General features: G+C 33.8%; 1 protein-coding gene across 4 annotated transcripts; it reads right to left on the bottom strand.

The window, feature by feature from the left end:
* Positions 1-406: 406 nt before the first annotated feature.
* RtGEF (Rho-type guanine nucleotide exchange factor) lies at positions 407-21,525 on the bottom strand. 4 transcript variants are annotated; one of them, XM_088257680.1, is made up of 10 exons: positions 21,344-21,499; positions 18,428-18,670; positions 17,397-17,559; positions 16,552-16,770; positions 15,663-15,861; positions 14,397-14,612; positions 13,455-13,670; positions 9,445-9,727; positions 8,736-8,933; positions 407-1,703 (listed from the first exon to the last, which is right to left on the bottom strand). In XM_088257680.1, exons 2-10 carry the CDS (start codon positions 18,612-18,614, stop codon positions 1,477-1,479), a joined length of 1,908 nt encoding a protein of 635 aa, XP_088113806.1. In that variant the 5' UTR covers positions 18,615-18,670; positions 21,344-21,499; the 3' UTR covers positions 407-1,476. The 4 variants fall into 4 exon arrangements, with proteins under 4 accessions (XP_088113806.1, XP_088113807.1, XP_088113805.1 ...); XM_088257681.1 differs by lacking the exon at positions 407-1,703 and adding an exon at positions 2,832-4,630 and having other exon boundaries at positions 21,344-21,498; XM_088257679.1 differs by lacking the exon at positions 407-1,703 and adding an exon at positions 2,832-4,306 and having other exon boundaries at positions 21,344-21,498.
* Between the last annotated feature and the right edge of the window lie 179 nt (positions 21,526-21,704).

The raw sequence follows: 21,704 nt of genomic DNA, 5'->3' as shown, positions 1-21,704 counted from the left end.
AATTAAAAAAAAAAAAACAATTTAAAAACATTAAGGTAAACATTTATGCAATATTATAACAGAATTTGAAAAATACATATATATTTTTTTTAATATGCATTTTCAACTGCTTAAATGAGCTCATGTCATATGTATTACATACATTGACTTGCTTACATTTTACAATATGCTCAGAAAACATTTGTAAGTGAAAAGTTTATGGTAAATGAAATACTTATGAAAATATATTCTTGCTAGGCCAAAAAACGTTGAATTATCACAGCATGATATACATGTGCATGCACACATAAGCCATATTGCGGATATATTTACATCATAGCTTTATTACATGTATCATAGGTATAAAGGTGAAACTCATCGTTTTAAATTGTATGTACTGTATATGATGAATTTTGATTTTTAACCAACTATGTACTAGTATATCATTTTAAATTGTATATTTTGTCAATGTGGCAAGACAAACCAGCAAGAGCTATTATTAAGTACGAAAAAATAATAATAAAATAAATAAATAAGCAAAATGTGATGACTTTATTATTTTCAACATATCTGGATGGATCCAAAAGTTCAATTATTTATCTTATAAAAATATCAACTTTGTTTTCGATTGACGCAAAAGCCACTATCTCAATAGAAGTAAATAGTTAAGGTCAACAGGTCTAAAGTATTTCAAAAGTAATTACTAATGTGATTGCAACTACATATGTACATCTAACAGTTTTTTTATGATTATTCATAGTTGATTCATAAAAATATATAATGGGACTTATTTCCATAATATATTGGCATTAGAAAAATTAAGTACATTAATTTTTTGTTGCAAAATGCAATGTGATGGACGTAATTTCATTATCATTATTATAACTTCTCAAGGTTTACTTTTTTCAATTTTTCGGATTTTTACTTACAAAAAAATCACAAACAAACATTGGATTATGTCATTTAATAAATAAGTTATGTTTCAATTTCTTTTTAAAGAATAAATAAACAATTATGATAGCTTCATCAGTTACAAATTTTACTTTTAATTTATTTGATGTAAAATTCCACTTAATTAAAAAAAAAAAGCCTTTTAAATCCAGTTAGAAATAAATACCTGAAACTTAACACACTTAGGACGAGAAACGTATTTCTAACCGTTCGGTCGATTGATGCTTTATGACGGGAAAAGTATTTTTACTTTCTGCGCTGGCCTCATTTTAAAGTCAGAAAAGAAGGAATCATTTAATCTTTTTAAATCAATATCTTTGTTAAGGTCTAATCTATATACACACAATTATCAAATCCCGTCGACAGCAGCCTGCAGGCGTAAAAAAAAACCTGTCCGAAATGTGTTAAGGGGGTTTAATATAAATAAATTTAAGGTATGATACATCTTTCAAATCACTGATATTACCGCTTGTTCATGCAAATGGAGGTTATTTTTTAAATAACCTAAAATGTTAATTGTTATTATTGACAATGGGAATGCTACAGTCAGCAGTTGCTCTCCTTAGCGTCTCGCAGAGCCGCGTTTGGTTGCAGCGCAGCAATGGCCAGCATTCGCTCGTGCCTCTCTTGCTCCAACTGCTCCTGGAGATGCCTTACTTCCCTCTGGAGCTGCAGCAGACTGGGCCACGGAGACGGAGCCCCTTTAGTGCCCGTCAGGGGCAGAGAAGGGGAGCGGACCAGCCAGTCGCACGACACATTGTCCTCTCCACAGTCTAACACGTGTAGTGTACACAAGGGTTAATGTTGTTAGACACAATAAGGATATTATTACCAATATATATTAATAAATGGATCGCTACAAACTATGCAATATTTTTTTAATAAATTAAGTCAGCTGTAACGGATCTTGCTCCAAAGTGGAACAGGTAAATTATAACACAAATATACGTTTGAATTATAATTAAACCATAACTTTCTTTTAAAATCACTATAAATATTTTATTATAACTTAATTATAATGTCTACCGGTTTAACCATTATAATTGGCTATAATAAAATATTTTTTGTGATTTTAAAACAAAGTTATATTTTAATTTTAAAATGGAAAATCACAAAGTTATTGCTTCAAATATAAATTATATGTTTGAATTAGCCTATTTATGACAGAAACTGGTTCTTGTCACAAATGATGATCCAAAATGGGATAAAATATTGAATGTAATTATAATATTACTAATATTCACATGTCTGCGCATTCCAGATTCTGCATGTAAGAAAGCCTTCTGATTAATATTGTATAATGAACATTTTGCACATTACAATTTAAATAAATTACAATATTTTTTTATCAAATTGTTAATACCTACATCATAATTCTCCCTCCACCAGAATTGTTTGAATATATGCACCATAATTTAATTTGGCTGGATGATCACTATCTTTCACATTTAGGAAAAATCCAGATAAATAATTTCCATTTGATAGTAGGAAAAATGTGATGAAATGTTTTGTTCTTTTGTATTTTTTTTATTTCAGTTGGTATACAAAATGGAAATTTTATGTTTTTCCATGCACATGTAGTTTTTACTCAGTTGTGGATGAGTATATATTTCCGTCAGGAATGCAACAATGCAATATAGTGCAGTTCTTGAACTTGATAATGTTTTGTTTTAATGGAACTTTATAATAAAATTGATATTTTTCTCCAATTGTTTGGGTAGTTGATATTATTACCGAACAGAGCATAACACGGAAAGCTGTTATTTCATGTAAAGTAGAGTATTTTTATCTCCGCTAGTGTGTTTTCTTTAGTTCCATACGATTCCTTCCAATACAAACATTTACCAAGCCCCGAAGCAACAAGGATAGGACAGAAGCGCATGCAAAATATAAAGTCTGTGTAGTTATAACAATATTTTATTGAAAGTTAATGTTTCTACATTACTCTGTAATATATTTCATACACAAGAAATAGAACAAGAATAACTCGATATAAATTTGCATTTCTCCTAGAAGATAAAACAGTTTCTACAGTAGATAATTTAATATAATAGATGAACTTTAAATATCCGATATAAGATTACAATATCATTTGATAAGGATTCATTAGACTTTTTACGAGTAAAGCTATAAACTTAACAATACGATAAGAAATAACTTTCATCAATATTAAGAGAGTATTGTGAATTATATATGTACATACAATGATAATATTATCACAACATTTAGCGACAAAAAATCAACGAGTGCGACTAAAGTGTTCACAAAATGAAAACTACGCTTACAAAATAAGTAATCTCAGACAAATTTCAATAAAAATAAACCTGCTAATTCTAAATAGCGTTATTATCATGAAAAAATATAATATGTACTATCCATCACAGAAATACTTACTAATAGTAAATAAGGCTTACTTTTTGGCACATTATTTGACTGAGTTCTTAACTTCAGTTGTAAGAGAATACTATGAGTTTTTACAAAAATAATCATTAACAAAATATTTTAGGCGCAATTCATGTAAATACGTTATTTCAGATTAACGTAGAGAAAGTATATAAGAAAATAAAAACGTTCTATAATATTTAAAAAATAATAATAAGGTTATATGTTAGTTATTTTATGTAACTCATCACCATCAGAATAAATCTCAGTATAATCACAACATAGTACTATCATGCTTCCTATACGGTTAGTAAAATAAATAAAACCACCGAATGGAGTATCTACCAAACGCGCGTTTGGCAATAATTACCAACGACAAGTAAAATGAAAGGCAACACCACAGCATTACACGCATGAGCCAACATCGATTAGCGAATCAGCTAAATAAAATTATCCAAAACCAACAAAGGACACGCACACACATACAGGGTCAAGGGTTAATCAAAATGGTGAGTTTTTCTCAGTTGTTTAACAAAAGATCCGCAACACCAAGCTGAGGCCAGGGGGAGGGAGGGGGCACGCGCGGGAAGCAGCACGGCCCCCCGCCCCCCGCGCCCGCCCGCCAGCAGGGGGCTGGACACCCGGCGAGGGTTGATGTCCAGAACGGGAGCCGACCGCCGCAGGGGACTGTCGCTACTGCAGCGACCGAGCTCCGCGATGGAAGGATTAGAGCGGTTAAGTTTGAATTTACGCTCCGTTAGAAGCTTTTTAGTGTCGGGAACCACGTGGGCGCGAGACTTGTAGTCCGCGGGTTGCGCGCTGTTATTCCTCCTCACTTTGGAGCCCGGACTGCGCTCCGCCTTCACATTCAGCGGTTTCAAATTGTAGCACACGTCGAACTCGGAGATGTGCGGGGAATTAGAATTAGCGTGAGATTGATTAGTCGAGTGTGCGTGTGTGTGTACATTACCGCGCGACAAATGGGCCAGGTCCACTGCGGAAGACGCCACAAGCGGCCGCATGGAAAAAACAATTGACACTTGAACATCTCCTCGTTTTAACTTATTCAAAATCTGTTAGTGATTTCTCTTTTCGCAGCTTTTAATAATAATAAACACAGTGAACCTTCTAAAGGTTGCTATATTGCTTACATTTATTCTTAAATACTTAAAATAATTTTATGTCTTTTTGTTTTATGGCATGCGAAAGGAAAATGAAGTATTGTCAGATCACTAAAGAAACCAACTGAAAACTCCTCTTCTTGCTTTGCTCTGGCGCCGCTTGGTGGACTTGAATATCTCCAGTGGTATATTTGGGACTTCGTGAATCATGTGATGAAAAATAGGTTAGTATCGAAGCAAAAGTATCTTAAATTAGCAATATGTACTAACGATACTCGTAGAAAATATTTGAGTGCAAGTAAAAATAAATCAAGTACTACCAACATATCCGTGCAAACCGGAGTGCACGGGTCGCATCATGGGTAAATAAATCTATTTCGAAATGCCAATGAATGTAAATTAAAAATAATAGTTGTTGTATTACTTTCTACAACCCTTCATTAAAATAATGCAGCAAAAAAAAAAAATACTTCATAGATACATAAAATAATGAGAGGTAACTTTGTTATAATGTTGGGTGCAACACTTGGGATCATGAATTGTATTTATATTATCAAATTAATTGTATTAAAATTTACACAATTGTTTTTCAACTTTTAGTGATGACTTGATTGAACCGAATTATCTACGGTTCTACAGTAGGCAGACGTTTCATCGTTACCGATATTATCAGTCTGATATATTGGTAATGACGAAACCCGGTCACCGGTCAAATAAAACAAAAGTGGAAAAAACTATATTGTTTTTTTATTGAAAAGTTTGTTTTTTTTTGCTGAATCATTTTTTTTAACCCTTAACCGCACCCCAATGGTGCATAGGGCACTGCATCATATAAACGCAGTGTTATCTTGATCGTTAACACACGAAGGAAAGGTGATCATCCCTCCGCTTCAGGTACCAGTCCAGGGTAATATTGAATAAATATTACAGTGATAAAATCACTTATATTTATTTGACCCCCCTCTGGGAATCGAACCCGGGACCTCCAGAACGGTAGCCAAGCGCGCTGACCATTACACAACGGAGGCGGACAATAATTGCTGAATCATATAGTAATAAAAATATATGTACTTTAATATTGTTTCATTGGCATTTTAATACATTATTTACGCATGATGCAATACGAGTTAATCACTTTGCGCAAAATGTGTTATTAAAATTAGTTTTATCCATCCCATGATACATTAATATTAATTAGTATGGTATGCTAATATTTTCCACTTAATTATTATTATTTTTAATGAAATATGTATTACGAAAGCAAATGCATGCTGATTAGACAGTATTGTTTTAAATAAAGTATATTAGTTTTAAAATTTGATCATAAATGGGAAAATAAAGTGTTGTTCTTATTTCTATATATTTTTTTGCATATATAGTATAACAGCAAACACAATACATCAATAATTTGTTATTGTATTTTAATAATTTATAAATAGTTCTGTATATTCTATGTGATTGTTATAACTTTAACTTGTGTAAATGACAATTTTTTTTTAAATATATACATATTAGTATAATAATTGACTATGTATATGTTATGATAACACATCCTATTGTTTTATTTACTACATGTACAATATACATTTCCATTTAAGGTATTATATTCACGATATATTTGAAAAGATTGATATTGCAAAATACATGACATGTATTGTAAGTGCTCATAAACTATAAGTTGTGATTTTATATTTTGAAAGAACTTTTTTTTATATATAGACAGATAGAAAAAGAAGAAAATGCTGTAGATTGTTTTTCACGTATCTATGTGGTCCAATATAAACTCTTAGACTATTTTATGTTTATTCCAAATCAGGAATGCAAACCACCAATTCTCTTGATGAAATCCTGTATATTTCTGACCATGGTATAAAAACATAATTTAACGATACTAAACATTAAGGTAAATTATTTTTCTTGTTTTTTTTACTATGTGAAAAGGGTCTGTGTGTATGTAATGTACCACCACCCATTTCTTGATGAGATCCCATATATTTCTGACCATAGTATAAAAAAAAACATATATTCACAATAGTATAAACATTGTAGTAAATTGGTTTTCTTGCGTTTTTATGTAGATGATGTAAAAAGAGTATGTATACATATATGTAATGTACCATCACCCATTTAATTATTGTGTATTAACAGCACACAAAATACTACATATAAATACAAACACCACCATATGAGTTCATATATAAAGAGTTCATCTAAGGACAAAATTTTCTTTCTAATGATTACAAAATAAATCTCTAAGTACAAGCTATACATATAATGCATAAATGTTTTCATTACATTATTATATCATTTAGTGCAAAACATTCATGCTAATCTAAAGATCCATTTAAGTACCTTCTATTATACATTATTAAAGATTTTTATACACTATTTTATCAAAATATAAGAAGTGGAGTTCAAATGCTAAATTTTATATCTTATATAGCTCTATACATGAGAGAAAACCAATTTTCTAATTGCATGACGTGATAACTTGAATGGAAAATGACTTAAAAGAAGTTTATCTATGGAAGAAATTAATCATCATTACTTTACATAGAGTGCTACCAATCTCTCAGAGTAAAAGAAATGGTAAAGTAATAGAACAACATGATAAATAGGATGAACAAGAAAGAATAGGGTGAACAGAATAAGATTATTTTAATAGTACATCAAGACTGGTTGTGTCTATGTATTTGAACCAGTCTAAATAAGTTGCATGCCCCGTATTCTAACCAATACCCTGCGTCGTAACTAAGTTACTTATCAAGGAACATACATAATTACTTTTTAACCACTCGCTGCATCCAAAGAGGGAATCAATCAAATGTATAACTGGTTTATTTAGTAAATGAAAGCTAAAACTACTTGTATTTTTTATTTTAAAAAAAAACTCTAAATCTGAATATTTTAATTAATCGTGTTAACAATGTATGTTTTAGATGAATTTACAAACTACATTATTAGTTAATGGTAAAATTTAATGGATATATGTATATTATTATGTAATGTTAAAGCCTTATCCCTACGTCCCTAACTGAGAAATCGATCCCAAATCAATCTTAATTTTCAAGCGCATTAATTAAGAAAAGTACAGTATAAGTTATATATTCATATGAATATAATTTTTATATAAGAACACATACACAAAACAATACAATAATGGTTTTTAAATTGGTCAGTAGGATTGATTGAAGTTTTCTGTTGTTGTTTGGAACTGTGTGAAATGATTTTATAATAATTGACTGCTTAATAATTTTAAACTACTGATCAAAAAATTCCAACTTTTTAAAAACTATTTGAAAAAAAAGGGGGTCTATCCAGTAAATAGAGAAAATTATCAGATCGTAAGAAGCTACCCGGGAATGGTTTTAATTGAAGCGCGATTGCGGAACTTGAATTCAATATAAATGTGTCAATATTTTTGCCCCAGTCGCCTTGTGAATGTCTGCAGAAACAAACCTAGACAAACTATTTTTAAAACTAGACTTCTTCTGATTGTGCTCATATAATCTTACGATTTCAATATTCATAATGCTGGAAAATCAATGCACCCCCGTAACAGCTATTATTTAAGATAAATAAATCAAAACTAGGGTTTGTGTTTCCATTCAATTTTAGAACACTAGCACAATAATCAATGCATTGAAAGCAAGATTTAAAGAAAGAAGAAAATACTCTCGATAATACAGATATATATTGACAAAATATGGACAGGAGCAACAATCACACTCGAATTAAAAATTAAAATAACCTGCCGACGATGAGAAAACGCAAATGTCAATTACTTCCATCACCTCAATCAATTTATGGTATCAATGAGCATCATCTACAGAAACATCGATAATTTTATCGATCATCCCTGGGACACTTTAACCACCCTACCTTCGGGTTATTTTCAGGCATATTTTTTATAAACAAGCAAAAAAATCACAACATTTGTTGTCACAAAATATTGTCAGGTATAAAACCTGTCAAAAATTTGTCAGCGTATCCCGTACGCATTAAATATTTTTGGAACAGATATCTTTTCGCGTAGGTCATAATGGTTAGCGCGGAATGGTGAAGAAAAACCGCGCGTATCACGTACGTTTGTATGTGTAGGGTGGTTAAAGTTGTTTTTGTCAATTGAAGTGATTACGTATTAGCATCTCTAATAAATGGAGTAACCGAAAATGTATTTGGGTTGCATTAAAAGAAATATTTCCAAGGAAGGAGCAATAGGTTATCGATAGCACGACTTGAAAAATAATAAGATTCGATTGGGGACTTGATTTCGGGATTGACGTTAAGCTCTACACTCACCAGAGTTGATGGTGTGTCGGGACCTGGTGGAGGTGCAGTAAGCCTCGATGACGCGGAGGATGAGGCCGTCCTCTTCGTAGGAATTGACCTTGCGGAGGGAGGGCGCGTAGGGGTGCACAGCGCCCCCGCCGGCACCCTCCTCGGGTGCCAACAAAGGTCGCAGGGGGGCGGCCGGACGAAGGTTCTTGACTGTCCAACCTGGAACCGAGCCAAAATGAATAATATATCAACTGATTCAATATTTTCTGACGTAACATATAAAAAATCTTATTCCTTTGGCATTCATTGTAAATCTCAAGAAACTGGAAAGGGACAATAAGAATCATATTTAAAATATAAGTTAAATTGGCAAAATTAAGGATATCTAAAGAACAGTCAATTGTATTAAAGTTAAAATTCATTAAAATTAATTAATTATTATGGACGAGATACTTTTTTTTTAAAACTGTATTATGTCTTTAATAATTGTTTGAAAATCAACCAGTTATAGATCTGCATATCAACAAAGTGATTAAGATACTTCAGAACTACCTATGTGAATTTTAAGCATTATTTCAAGTCCATTCCGCAAAACGTTTTACTAAGCCACTTTAATAAGACAGGCCATCGACATAATCTATGACATCAAATTCACGCACAGGCAATTTGACTATATATTTGGCAGTTACGTTAAATGGTCCTTAACGTGTGATTTACGGAATTTACAAACCTTGGAAGTTACTGCAGTTTTCAAGTTTCTCCGCAAACTCGAAAGCTGTAATCTTCTGAGATGTTGCGGCCGATGTGAGTCTGGAAGAGTTGCCGGCAGAGGAACCGCGAGTAGAAAACGCATCGGACGAAGACTGCAGCCAGTTGTTAATTTCATTTTGCTGATTGTTTTGCGGTTGTTGTTGCACATATTGCGAGTAGCTGTGGTGATTGTTGAAGGAATGAGATCGTTTATGGTTTGTGCCCGCCGCGCTGCCCACGCTTCCCAGTTCCATCGACGAAATCTGCCGCAAGAAAAGCCCATTAATATCACTTGTCAAAACTATTCTTTACAGAAAAACTTTTATTTGATTGAGACAATTTTATATCACATGTAACCTCATTTAAGTATTCACTTAAGTAATATAATATAATATTTAATATATAATTCTGTACATTTAAAAAGTGCAATTTTCACGTCCATGCAAGATGAAGATGTAAAAGCTTTGGTTTTTATTATGTTTAGATGAACTTCGTCAAAGGTGGTATGAAAGCGTGGATTTTGGAAAAAATTTATACATCTGAAACTCAAAAACATCGCTTAAAAGCATGGTATATATTATATGGAAGCGTATCTGATCACACATTGATCATTTTAAAGAGTAAAACATGATGAACATACAAAAAGAAACTATTTCAGAGAATTACAAATGTCAGAATCTGAAACCATTGGAATTGGAAAGCCCGTGCTCACTACTTGCCATCTGCCATATGAGGTATATTAGTTATTGATAACTGTAATTCTCAAGTTTATACCTTAGAGAAGCTTTTAGAAAAACTGTACATATTTGCCATTTTTGCATAAAGCAAATGGTTAGATCGGGAGGAAACAAGTCAGTTAGTAGGGCACATGTATTCGTCACAGGCAAGGATGATCAAACATACGGAAGCACTGAAGTCACGATGCCAACCATTACTGTTTAAGTATATCACAAATAACATGAACAAACACTCGCAATCTGTGATTAACATAAGTATGTAAGTAAAAGAAAAATCAACACAGTGCTTGTGAAAAGTTATCCTTGCCTGAGGTGATGACAGTAATGGGCAACTTGGCTTTCATCCACCAGTGGGCATACAGATCTGAGCGGTACACTACGTGTCCAGATTGGGCAGTACTAGAGACTGCCCATTTCTTAGCTAAGTCCTCACTTCTGGATCGGATTCTCCTCTCGCAGTGAGCCGATGTACAGGATTCCTTTGGATCGTTAACATTGTGGGAACTTTTTTGACGGGTACTCGCGACCCTACTTTGTCTTTCTTTTCTGTGTTCGCATTTCGGTTCGGAATTTTCTCTAAATATTCTCATATGATAGTGAGCACTGGGTTTAGCTCCGTGTAAGACACTCACGTCGGGAGTACTCCACCCGTGGTGTACCGCCGCTTGTCTCACGTTCTTCGGGTCTTCGTTATGTTTACTGGGTTTTCTATACAATTGCGGTTTCTCAATATTACCACAAATTTTCTGTTGCTGCATTTTTATTTTCCGAATGTTTGAAGGGTACGGAATACTATCGTTTACGCTAGTTGTTACTGAAGTATCAGCCGCTTCTATACATCCGATGGTCACATTCTCCGAAGTTGCGCTGGGTTGGCACGAAGTTCGCGGAGTGGAGAAGGGAGAAGTGCAAGGACATTGGGCTTCAAAGTTTGCAGCCTCGAGTTCTGAGAGAGTGAGTTTTTTCCTCGAATAATCGAGTTTGCTGATTTCTCCAGTTGACATACTATAGTCATGATACAGCCTTTTAGGATATGACGCTTCATTTAATGATCTCGTTTCACCCGGTGAATATAAAGAATCACCCCGGTGGTGAATTTCTGGAGAAGCCATGTTACAACTGCCCGCAACTCCCGAATCTGACGATCTGGGACTGTGACAACGTGATCCGTTGCAGCAAGCGCAATTCGACACACTCTCCACATCGGTCACAGAATTACTAGCAAAATGGCAGCTGACACATTGTCTCGGATCGTTTTCCTTTTTCTTAGGTCGCATAATAACAGTCGGGACCGAACTATCGGTATATTGTGAAACATCAGTATATTTAGAAGTAGAACGTCGTATCTTCTTATCGGAATTAATGGAGTGGTTTTCAAATCCAGATTTTCTTAAATGAACTGTAGCTTTCTCAATCTCGATTACATTTTGAAACATCGGAGGTGGCTCTAAAATCATCTTAACTGTTTCTTGGCTCATATCGCTACAGTTTGAATCGGATGGAGATAGTTCATTAAGTGATGAATTCGGGGGATCGAGGCTTTGGAATACGTTTAACAAAGATTCATCTTTCTTTTCATTTGCGTTGAGGTTATTTGAACGATTTAAACATTTAGTTATAGAATTATCATCAATTTCCGAGTCAGATTGGTTATCCTTATTTGAAATAGAATTATCATTACAGGATTGCCAGCCGGGTGTGCAAACTGATGTTAAGGAGGAATCATTAAATCTATTAGCGACAAACTTTGTCGGACAACTTTGCCTCGTGGGTTTAATTTGGGAGAAGATATTCGATCCTAATGTTTCAATTTCCAAATTTTGGTCTAAATTGACGAGATCTTCACAGGCCATGTATGGCTTCGTATTACAGTCAAAACTGGAATTATCGGACCCTTCCGAATATTGATTTACGAAAGCCAGGGGCATTTTTGTTGAGGCATTTTCATCAGTATCTGCTGATACATCTGGCATAATCCTGATCACGGGGCATTGATCTGTTGACATAATGGGAGGAAGTTCCTCTTCGGAGTCACCGAGCTGTGTGAATACTTCGTAAGTACGGTCGGCTACTTGTATACTTCCAGGCAATGTATTATCGCTGGTATTTTCATCCGATTTAGAAGACGTATTGTAATAGCGGATGTAGCCAAAAGGGCTACTGGCAGAACTGCTTCCGACAGAGGATACACTTTTATGGCTGCTGAGATCCAAAGCATCCTGTCGGGCAATTTTTCCATTACCGGAAAGGTCAGGTTCAGACAGACAATGCCTACTCGTAAAGGAACTAGTGCTCTCGGTCTCGCTGTCGCTGTCTGTGAAATCGCTTTCCACCAGTCCTTGATCGTTAAGGCGCAACGTGACGTGACTAGTGTGGTGACGACGATATTTGACATTGGACAAGTCTGGAGGTGGGATACCGGACTGCACGTACAAGAGTTGCTTGAGTATGGCACGAGTGATGACCCGCAGTCTAACCAGTTTGGCAAAATATTTGGACAGAGCGGCGTAAGGAGCGGCCGAAGGATATGTCGAAGGTGGCAGAGTCACGTGATAAAGGCTTTCTCGTGGATTGCGTGGCTTTGTCATACTTAAATTGTGATGATTAGATGAACAGGCTGATTCCTGTTCAAAACCCACACAAAATAAATATATATACATGATATAATATAAACAAAATAGGAATAAAGAAAAGAAATCTGATTAAAGCGGCATTATAAATTTACTTTTTTCTAAAACATATAATGATAATGCAATTTTTTAAAGTATTTGATTTTTTTCATTGGTTATAATTTAACGAACTTGAGAAAAATAACATAAAACATTCAGGTGCATATTACTGAAGAGAATTTATAAGCAGAGGCGATATAATATGTGCAATATTTTTGTATGTGCATAAAACCCTTATGTAGTGATGTCACGAACATATTTATAACATTTTTTTATTGCTTACTGAAGTTATATTAATTATGATAAAAGTCCATAGAGATTTTTTTTTAAATATAATTCACAAACTAAAATAAAATTGTTAACTACATTTAACAAATCATACAATATCTATCAACAAAAAAGGGTTATAATACTGTGGTTTAAAAAAAAAACTTTTGTTCACTTTGTCCAATATGTATTGACTGCTTGGAGCAAAGACTCTTGCTGTGGATGGCGGAATAGCTGGTGGCAATCAATTAATAACTATAAAAGTACTTCCACTTTAATCAGATTTCAATGTAATCAGATTTGCCATGAAGACTTACGTGCGTTGGTGACTGGGGTTGACTGCCACCAGAAGGAATGGTCTGTCCCGGATTAGAATGCTGCTGCAGCAGCGTGACCCATTTCTCCGCTTCTGAACTTGTCTGACACACGGCCACTATTGTTTCAATCAATGGACCAGAAATTTCAAACGCATTTTTTCTTGTATCCGTATCCTCTAGCTTCGACACAGTTATACCAGTTAGTGGCAATGAACCCTAAAAATAAATAAATCGTATGTCACTGATATCCACTGATCATTCACAAATAAAATATTTTTTATTAGTTTGCTATCTATTGTTAAATCCTTGTTCAATTATGTACTACGAACTACATATTTAAATCCTCACCCCCTCTCCTATACATGACAAGCGAGTGTCGCATGTCACCTATGAACACATGATTATCGTACTACACATGTAAGCTGGACACATAATATAAATTCCACTAGTGCCTTAATAAAATGTACTTATCTATCTAAATGTCTATTAACATATATCGGATTGGTATTTTTAATGCTTGCAGACCGCTAGCGACGGTATTTGATAATTATGTACATATAGTTAAAACCTTAACAAAGAGATTGATATGTAATATTCATATTTTTAAAAAAATGGATTATTCCTTCTTTTCTGCCTTTGAAATGAGGCCAGAGCAGAAGAAAAAAATGCCCTTTCCGTCCTTAAGCATCAATCGACCAAGCGGGTAGAAATACCCTTTCCATCCTTAAGCATCTGACAACCGAACGGGTAGAAATACCCTTTCCGTCCTTAAGCATCAATCAACCGAACATGTAGAAATACTATTTCCGTCCTTAAGCATCAAATGACCGAACGGGTAGAAATACCCTTCCCCTGCGAAGTGTGTTAATAAGCCATACAGTTAAACTTTACATGTGAACGGAGGGTTAAAAAGTAAATTATCCCATAGACAGAGCAGGTTACCTCATAGACAAATGCGCTCATCCTTCGGCTGACAGAAAGAACGAGCAGTGTCTGCGGGAAGAGCACGAGGTAGCGGTCGTGATGGCGCGCGCCGAGGGCCACCCCTCCCATGTGCAGCACCTCGCCGAGCCCCGCCGGGCAACGCCACCCGCGCACCGCTCCTGTCACCACCTGCAGCTCCAGCTCCTTCTGGCGCCGGGTCGCCGCGCAACTCGACTGGGATCAAAACAATGAATAATTATTTCAGGGGTCTATTACCCATTTTGATGTAGACAGCTTACGGACCTTCACATGATTCAAGACATTCGTTTATGTAATAATTTAATTTAATCAGTAAAGCTTCTACAGAAAGTAGGAACGAAACAATGGAAAAGGGAGATATGAGAAAAACAAAACAAAATATGTACTGTGCGCCGTTTTTGCATTTCTGTTGACAAAATATACTAGTGAATGAAATTACTAATTTAAATTGATTTTTTAGTGTTGAAAAACAATCTTTTTATTTCAGACAAACCGTTATTTTAAATAACTAAAAGTGTATATTTAAAAATATATATATATTAAAGGGACCATCAATTGAAATATATAACTAACAAGATCAATTGAAAATATATGTATCTTAACACATTGTGTGCGGGAAATGCTTAAAAGCGTCTTCTAGATATTGTTTGTAGAGAGCGGGAGACACTTATAAGTGTTCTATTTGCATACTTTTGGTAGCACAAGAGATGCCAAAAACATTGTACAGATCATTGCGTTTGCAGTTACTTGTGATTAGTATACAACCTTAATTAGCATACTAATTAGGGTTGGAATTTATGAAAAAACACTCGCCTGACAATGCGTTAAACATGGAAGTGGTCGGGTCATATATCCAGATGGGAGAACGGCAGGTGGAAAAGAAAAGTTCTCGAGTGGCGACCGAGAACCGGATGCATCAACTAGGATGATGAGCAGATAATTTCGGCAATAATATCAGAAAGCAGTGCTTGACAGCCAAAGGGCATATAATGAAGGAGACAAACCGCAACCATTTTTAGAATCGAGCATTTGCCTAAAAGCGCCACGGTGGCTACTCCTCTTCTTTTCCTCATTTATCCCATATCTACACGCAATGATGCATGAATTCTAAATAAGATAAAAGGGAAGGTGATCAATTTTATATTTCAGGCCTTAATCCAAGGTAACATTAAAAACATTAGAGTGGACAAACTAAACTTTATCGATGGCAAAACTAAACACCACGAAAATATTGTTTAAACTCACGGCAATATCTTTATAGACGGCAACAGCACGATGCGTATCTCCCCGATCGGGATGTGACTCCACCACATGGCGTCCCAACTCCTGCAGCATGGCGGCGTACTTGTGAAGGCGCCGAAAGGGTTTACTCAAGCCCGTTGTCAATACTAGAATCCCTGGGCAAACGGCACCGCATCGTTCCATGAAGGAGTTCAACTCATCTCTGGAAGTGTTTAAAGCCTTTATTTCGTAATAATAACAAAGGACTTTTCTTTTTCTTCTTCTAATCCTTATCCGCACCCAATGGTGCACAGGGCACTGCATCGTATTGACGCATAGCTATCTTGATCGTTAACAAATGAAGGCAAGGTGATCACACACGCTTCAGGGACGAGTCTAGGGTAATATTAAATAAATATTAGAGTGTAAAATCACTAATATTTATTTTGCACCCCCCCTCTGAAAATAGAACCCAAGACCTCCAGCACGGTAGCTGAACACGCTAACCATTACACCACGGAGGCGAACACCTTTAATGGACCATGGATTAATTTACTAACTGTAAAAGTTTTTTTTTAACTCATTTATTGATATTTCAACAGATTTTTTTTATGGAAGTCTTTTTGGACATTTCTAGGGTTTATTGTCATTAGACGATTAAGTTAATCACTATATAGAAGGTGCAACATTCACTATTCTACCTATAAATAATACTTTCATACTACTCAATTTTCAAAACATCTATATACCCAAATTACTGTAGGTGTCTTTATACATAATATGCATTTAGAGTTTTTCACCGCTACTGTATTCATTCCCAGGAGAACGCAGATTACTCTGGATATCTTCCAAAATGGCAAACAGTTGTTTTGCTATATTCTAGCTTCACTGTATGTGGAAAATAAAGACTCACTTGAATTTATCCAAAATACAAACAGCCCTGGGATGAGCTGCGCAGTAGGTTTCATGGACCGCCTTTATTTTCGGGGCCCATTGCAGGAACAGTCCACCAACCCTCTGGTCCGGTCCGGTTCTTGATCCACATTCTTCTATCAATTCTAAAAGTTCTTCGTGAACTTTTAAGATGTCTAATATGTTACTTGTAAGCTGTCTGTATTCATCACGGGTCAGGCTGAAAAAAATTAAGAGGGTTGTGTAATATTTTGTATATTAAAAGCATTGATAACTTTTTGGTATGGTAATATAACACTCTCCTTATCATTCATCGTTTACTTTGTGTAATACCACTTTTATAAAAGTGGTATTAAACAAAGTAAACGATGAATGATAAGGAGAGTGTTAGGGTTATATAAACTTAAGTCTTACCAACTTTGAAGTGTCCTTGAATTGGTTCAAAGTGTCACGGATCATGCTTATATTTAATTTTGGTAGATTTATTAAAACAAAATGATCTTTACCTAAATGATATTAACACATTTACGCTAAAAAGCGTTTTTACATACTGTTGGTAGAGAGCGAGACGCCAAAAATCTTTGTACAGATCCAAATTAGGTTTGCGGTTACTTGTGATTAGTATAAGACCCTAATTAGTATACTAATTAGGGTAGGCGTTGATGAAAAAACCGCCCGACAACAATGTGTAAATTTTTTTTTATAAGATAAAGTTGATATAGTGGCTGTCAATTTAATTATTGACAGCCACTATATCAAAGATGAATGATCTTTGAAATTTTAGAAAATATTCACCTATAAAAAAAATTATTCGTTACATATTTACTACCATAATTGGTAACTTACATGTCACTCTTTTCTAGCGGCAGTAGGAAGTTATTCACGAGGCCTTGTAATTCAGCAACATGGGCTTTTTCAGAATCAACGATATCTTTTAATACCACATTTCTAAACGCTTGTACTTCTGAAGGTGCCCTTACGGGAGAAGTTGCCACAGAACCACTAGATTCTGAAAGCATATTTAAAAATAGTATCATTTTAATCCATAAAACAAAACAAAAAATTAAAATACATCAACTTGCAAAGAGATAAATGCTGAGGGAAACCTTGGAAATGCGATATTCTTAATACGTACGTAACTCAGGCTTATAGCACTAATCCAATTAGAAAAATGGAAATATATTTGAACAAATATCCACATTTTATTAACTCACTTCGGACGGGAAAGGTATTTCTACCCGTTCGGTCAATTGATGCTTAAGGACAAGAAGGGTATATTTACCTCCTGCGCTGGCCTCATTTCAAAGTCAGTAAAAAAAGAATTACATATTTAATGTTTTTATATGAATATTATGTATCAATCTCTTTATTAATGTTTTAACTCGACGGCGGTCCGCAGGTGAAAAAAATACCCGTCCGAAATGTGTTAAGGTTATATATGAATTACAATTCAGAAAATTCTTCAAATTAAGCAAAGAGATTAATGCAGTGTTGCCTTAATCTAACTATGTGAAACTAAGCAATAAACATTGCTTCCTCTTCTTCAAACCCTTATACGCACCCCAAAGGTACATAGGGCACTGCAACATATAAACGCAGTGTTATCTTGATTGTTAACACATAAAGGAAAGGTGATCAGCCCTCTGCTTCAGGTACCAGTCCAGGGTAATATTGAATAAATATTAGAGTGAAAAAAATCACTTATATTTATTTGACCCCCCCCCCCCCTGGGAATCGAACCTGACCTCCAAAACGGTAGCCGAGTGTGCTGACCATTACACTACGGTGGCGGACATTGCATGTAAAAAGTATTAAAAAAATCTACTTTTTTAATAGCAGAAAATTGACATATAAAAATGGAAACCAGATCAACTTACCCTTATATTCCTTAACATAATTGCTAGGAAACCATCCCGTGACATCTCCTAATGTGCCCTCCCACCACCCCCCTTCCTCCCTCTGTGACACAGTTATAATATCACCCTTCTTAAAACACAATTCGTCATTGTTCTTGCCTTTAAATGTATAAATTGCCTGAACTAGGTTATTCGAATCACTGGCCATCTTTATTGCATATATAATTAGAAGTGTAGGTGGTTTATAGTTTTTAATACATTAATCTGGAACAAAAGTTTTCAAAATATTTCATTATTGTTTTGCAATATCCATTTTAAAACTAGCTGAATAAAAATGTTTAAAAACTGAAGCTTTTCAATGGTGATAATAGTAGAGTAGTGAGTTCCATTTGAAATTGGAATATGTTAATTCAACAATAAAGTGAAACCAAATAATAAATATGGGAGGAGAATTTTTGAGCTCTCTATTATACCTTTTTCTAGAACATTAAGATATATGCAGATTTTTACTTTATCTAGTTGGCAGCACTGAACTTTGTCCCTGTGAAGGGATTTTAAAATCTTTTTATTATGCCTCTGTCTCTTTCTAGTACATTAAGATATAGGCCGATTTTAACTGGTACGATTGTATCTGGTTGGCAGCACTGAATTTAAATAAAATTTGAATTGGTGTTTCAACATAGCGTTCCAGTAGGTACTTTCTAGATCCCCATAATAAATAATAATAATAATGATAGTAGTAAATAGAAGCATTGTTTGTGAAATTCTACTCAGTGCCTTCTAGTCCAAATATAAGCCATGGCTTAGATTTAATAACATTAAATCGACCTTATTAGGTAAATAAAAGATTTGAACGATTTACACAAGAAACTGTGTAAATCATTGTAATAAGATTGACAAATAATAAGCACAATCTACCCAAAGTGTTTTTTATTTGTTCGTTGAATGAGAAAATAAAAAATACATATCCAAATTCAAACAGATACATATAGAGAAACATGTGAACGACTTGGAACAGGAAATGCTTTCCCAATATAGATCTTTTTCATCATTACCAAAATCCAAACATACATTAACATGTCTATTAGCCAGTGACACGTCAAACACATGTGAAAGAAATGAAAAAATAAAATAGAATGACACACACAGTGACGAAAATTATTTCTTTACCGAATCACAAAGATGTTTTGCACATTTTAGCATACCATTAAAAAAAAACATTCTTGATTTCATGAAAATATCACAGATTATATGCGAATTTTGTATTTAATATTTTGCTCAGAGCAAACATGAATACTTTTTCAATAGTTTCTTGGCATTATTCCAAGAAAGATGTGTTTCTGAATCACAGTTTGCCAAGAATTTAGATGAATGTAACTTCTTGATAGGAGGCCTGTTTGAATTTTATAATTACGGTACTTAATATAAAATTAAATGAATATGACCATACTCAATCCAAATGTCTAAGTGTCGGGTTGTGGTCCCGTGGTTAGTGTCACGGACTCTTAAGTCAGAGTTTCTCGGTTCGAACACACTCTACCACAATTTTATACCTATTTCTAATAATGAGCCGCTTAGGCTCACAGAAATAGTATGAAATTAAAATATTTGTGTAAATAATAAAAAACACAAAAAAAAATTAAATCCAGGATTTACAATAAATAAAAATCAAACAACATTATTGTTTAGCATATATTTTTTTTTTAATATACATATTGTTATTTAACATTTCCTCATCTGTATTCACTACCTCTCAGAACTGTTGTTTGTTTGACGAAAACATTATATGAAAAATCCCATTGTTGTTTTTAATTTATTTAAGCAGGGAATTTGAGTTTCATGTAAATAAAACATTAAATTAAGAAAAATACATCTTAACTGGGTTACATTGAACATTTACATTAATTTGAGCATAACAATTTTGTTGAGCCTGAATTGTGAATTTCATTTTATTGTTGTTCAATATTACACAGGAGTTCAAAGTTACTTCATTAATTCCTTATTAATATTATTATATTAATACTTGGCAGCTTTCTGTTGACAATTAATCACTCAAAAACAGATTTAGTAATTTTATCATAGTAATTACATACTTAGTATATAATACAAGGCGATGCAAAAATTCAATCATTTCATAAATTCTCATTTTATGAATTGAATTATGTTACTTATTCAGGTTTATATTTTCTTAGTAGATGTTGATCATAATTTCATATGGAATAAATGTACTGAAGCCCTGAAGGGTATAAATTTATGCAAAGATGATTCATTATTTAAAATGAAGTACCAATAACTATGAATGTAATTCAAATAATATGCTCTATATTGTACAATAAGGGGAATTCGTTTCATTTATGATTAGATTTTGGGTGATTAAAATATATTTTTATTTTTATTTTCTATGAAGAATATGTACATTTAAAAATTTAAATATGTATGGCAGTTGTACATGAATCTACTCATTCTGTATATGTATTTCATTAATTAATTTACATTGAAAACACGTACAGTTCCGCCCATAAATAACCTTCCTCCTATTCACTGTTCCAATAATAGGACACCCCAGAAAACCACATCTAATCTCCGGATGAACAACAAAACGTTTTAAAAACAATCAACGAAAACAATAAAATAATATAGAGTATCAAAAAAACATCATAATAAATTCAATTGAAGTATATTGATTGAAATTCATAAAAAAAATAACATTGTCAGAATTGACAGATGTCTGAGGACGCGGGTCAAAAATACAAGAAAAAGTAAGTTAACTGTTATTTGGGTCGTAGAAATAAGAATCAAGAGAAATTGTAGAAAAAATCTATCATTTTCTTATCATTGAAGTAGTTTTAATAATTATTTTCCAAAACCATCCCACCTTCAGACATTTTTGACACGCCAATAACATACTTAGAAATGTTAAAATGAAGCATTACTCACAAGAAAATCATCACAGTTCCATAATTTCTTTTACCACTTCTTTATTTCACTCCAAACAACATTTTTAATATATTTTTTTATAAATTTAATTCTAAAGGCACGCGTTTGCTATACTCTACGTCCATTTTTCTATGGTACAATTCCAAAAATAAACACAATGAAACTTTTGTCCCGTTGGCAGCATTGACAACACGAATAAGGATGTACAAATTCGATCGATATTTTTATTGCTTCAATTTTTAAAAAATAGAATCGTTAATATAATTTTTACTAGTTTTACATTGTATATTATTACATGCTTATTTAAAATTTCATGTTCTGGTGTGCGCTTCTTAGACTTCCATTTTCTTAATCATCCAGT

This window comes from Brachycentrus maculatus, unplaced genomic scaffold (genome assembly GCF_059751285.1).
Source record: "Brachycentrus maculatus isolate JH-2025_06_01 unplaced genomic scaffold, ASM5975128v1 h1tg000086l, whole genome shotgun sequence".
Classification (NCBI taxonomy): Eukaryota; Metazoa; Arthropoda; class Insecta; order Trichoptera; family Brachycentridae; genus Brachycentrus; species Brachycentrus maculatus.
The sequence above is the reverse complement of the archived record's forward strand: the minus strand, read 5'-3'. Positions and strand labels throughout refer to the sequence as shown.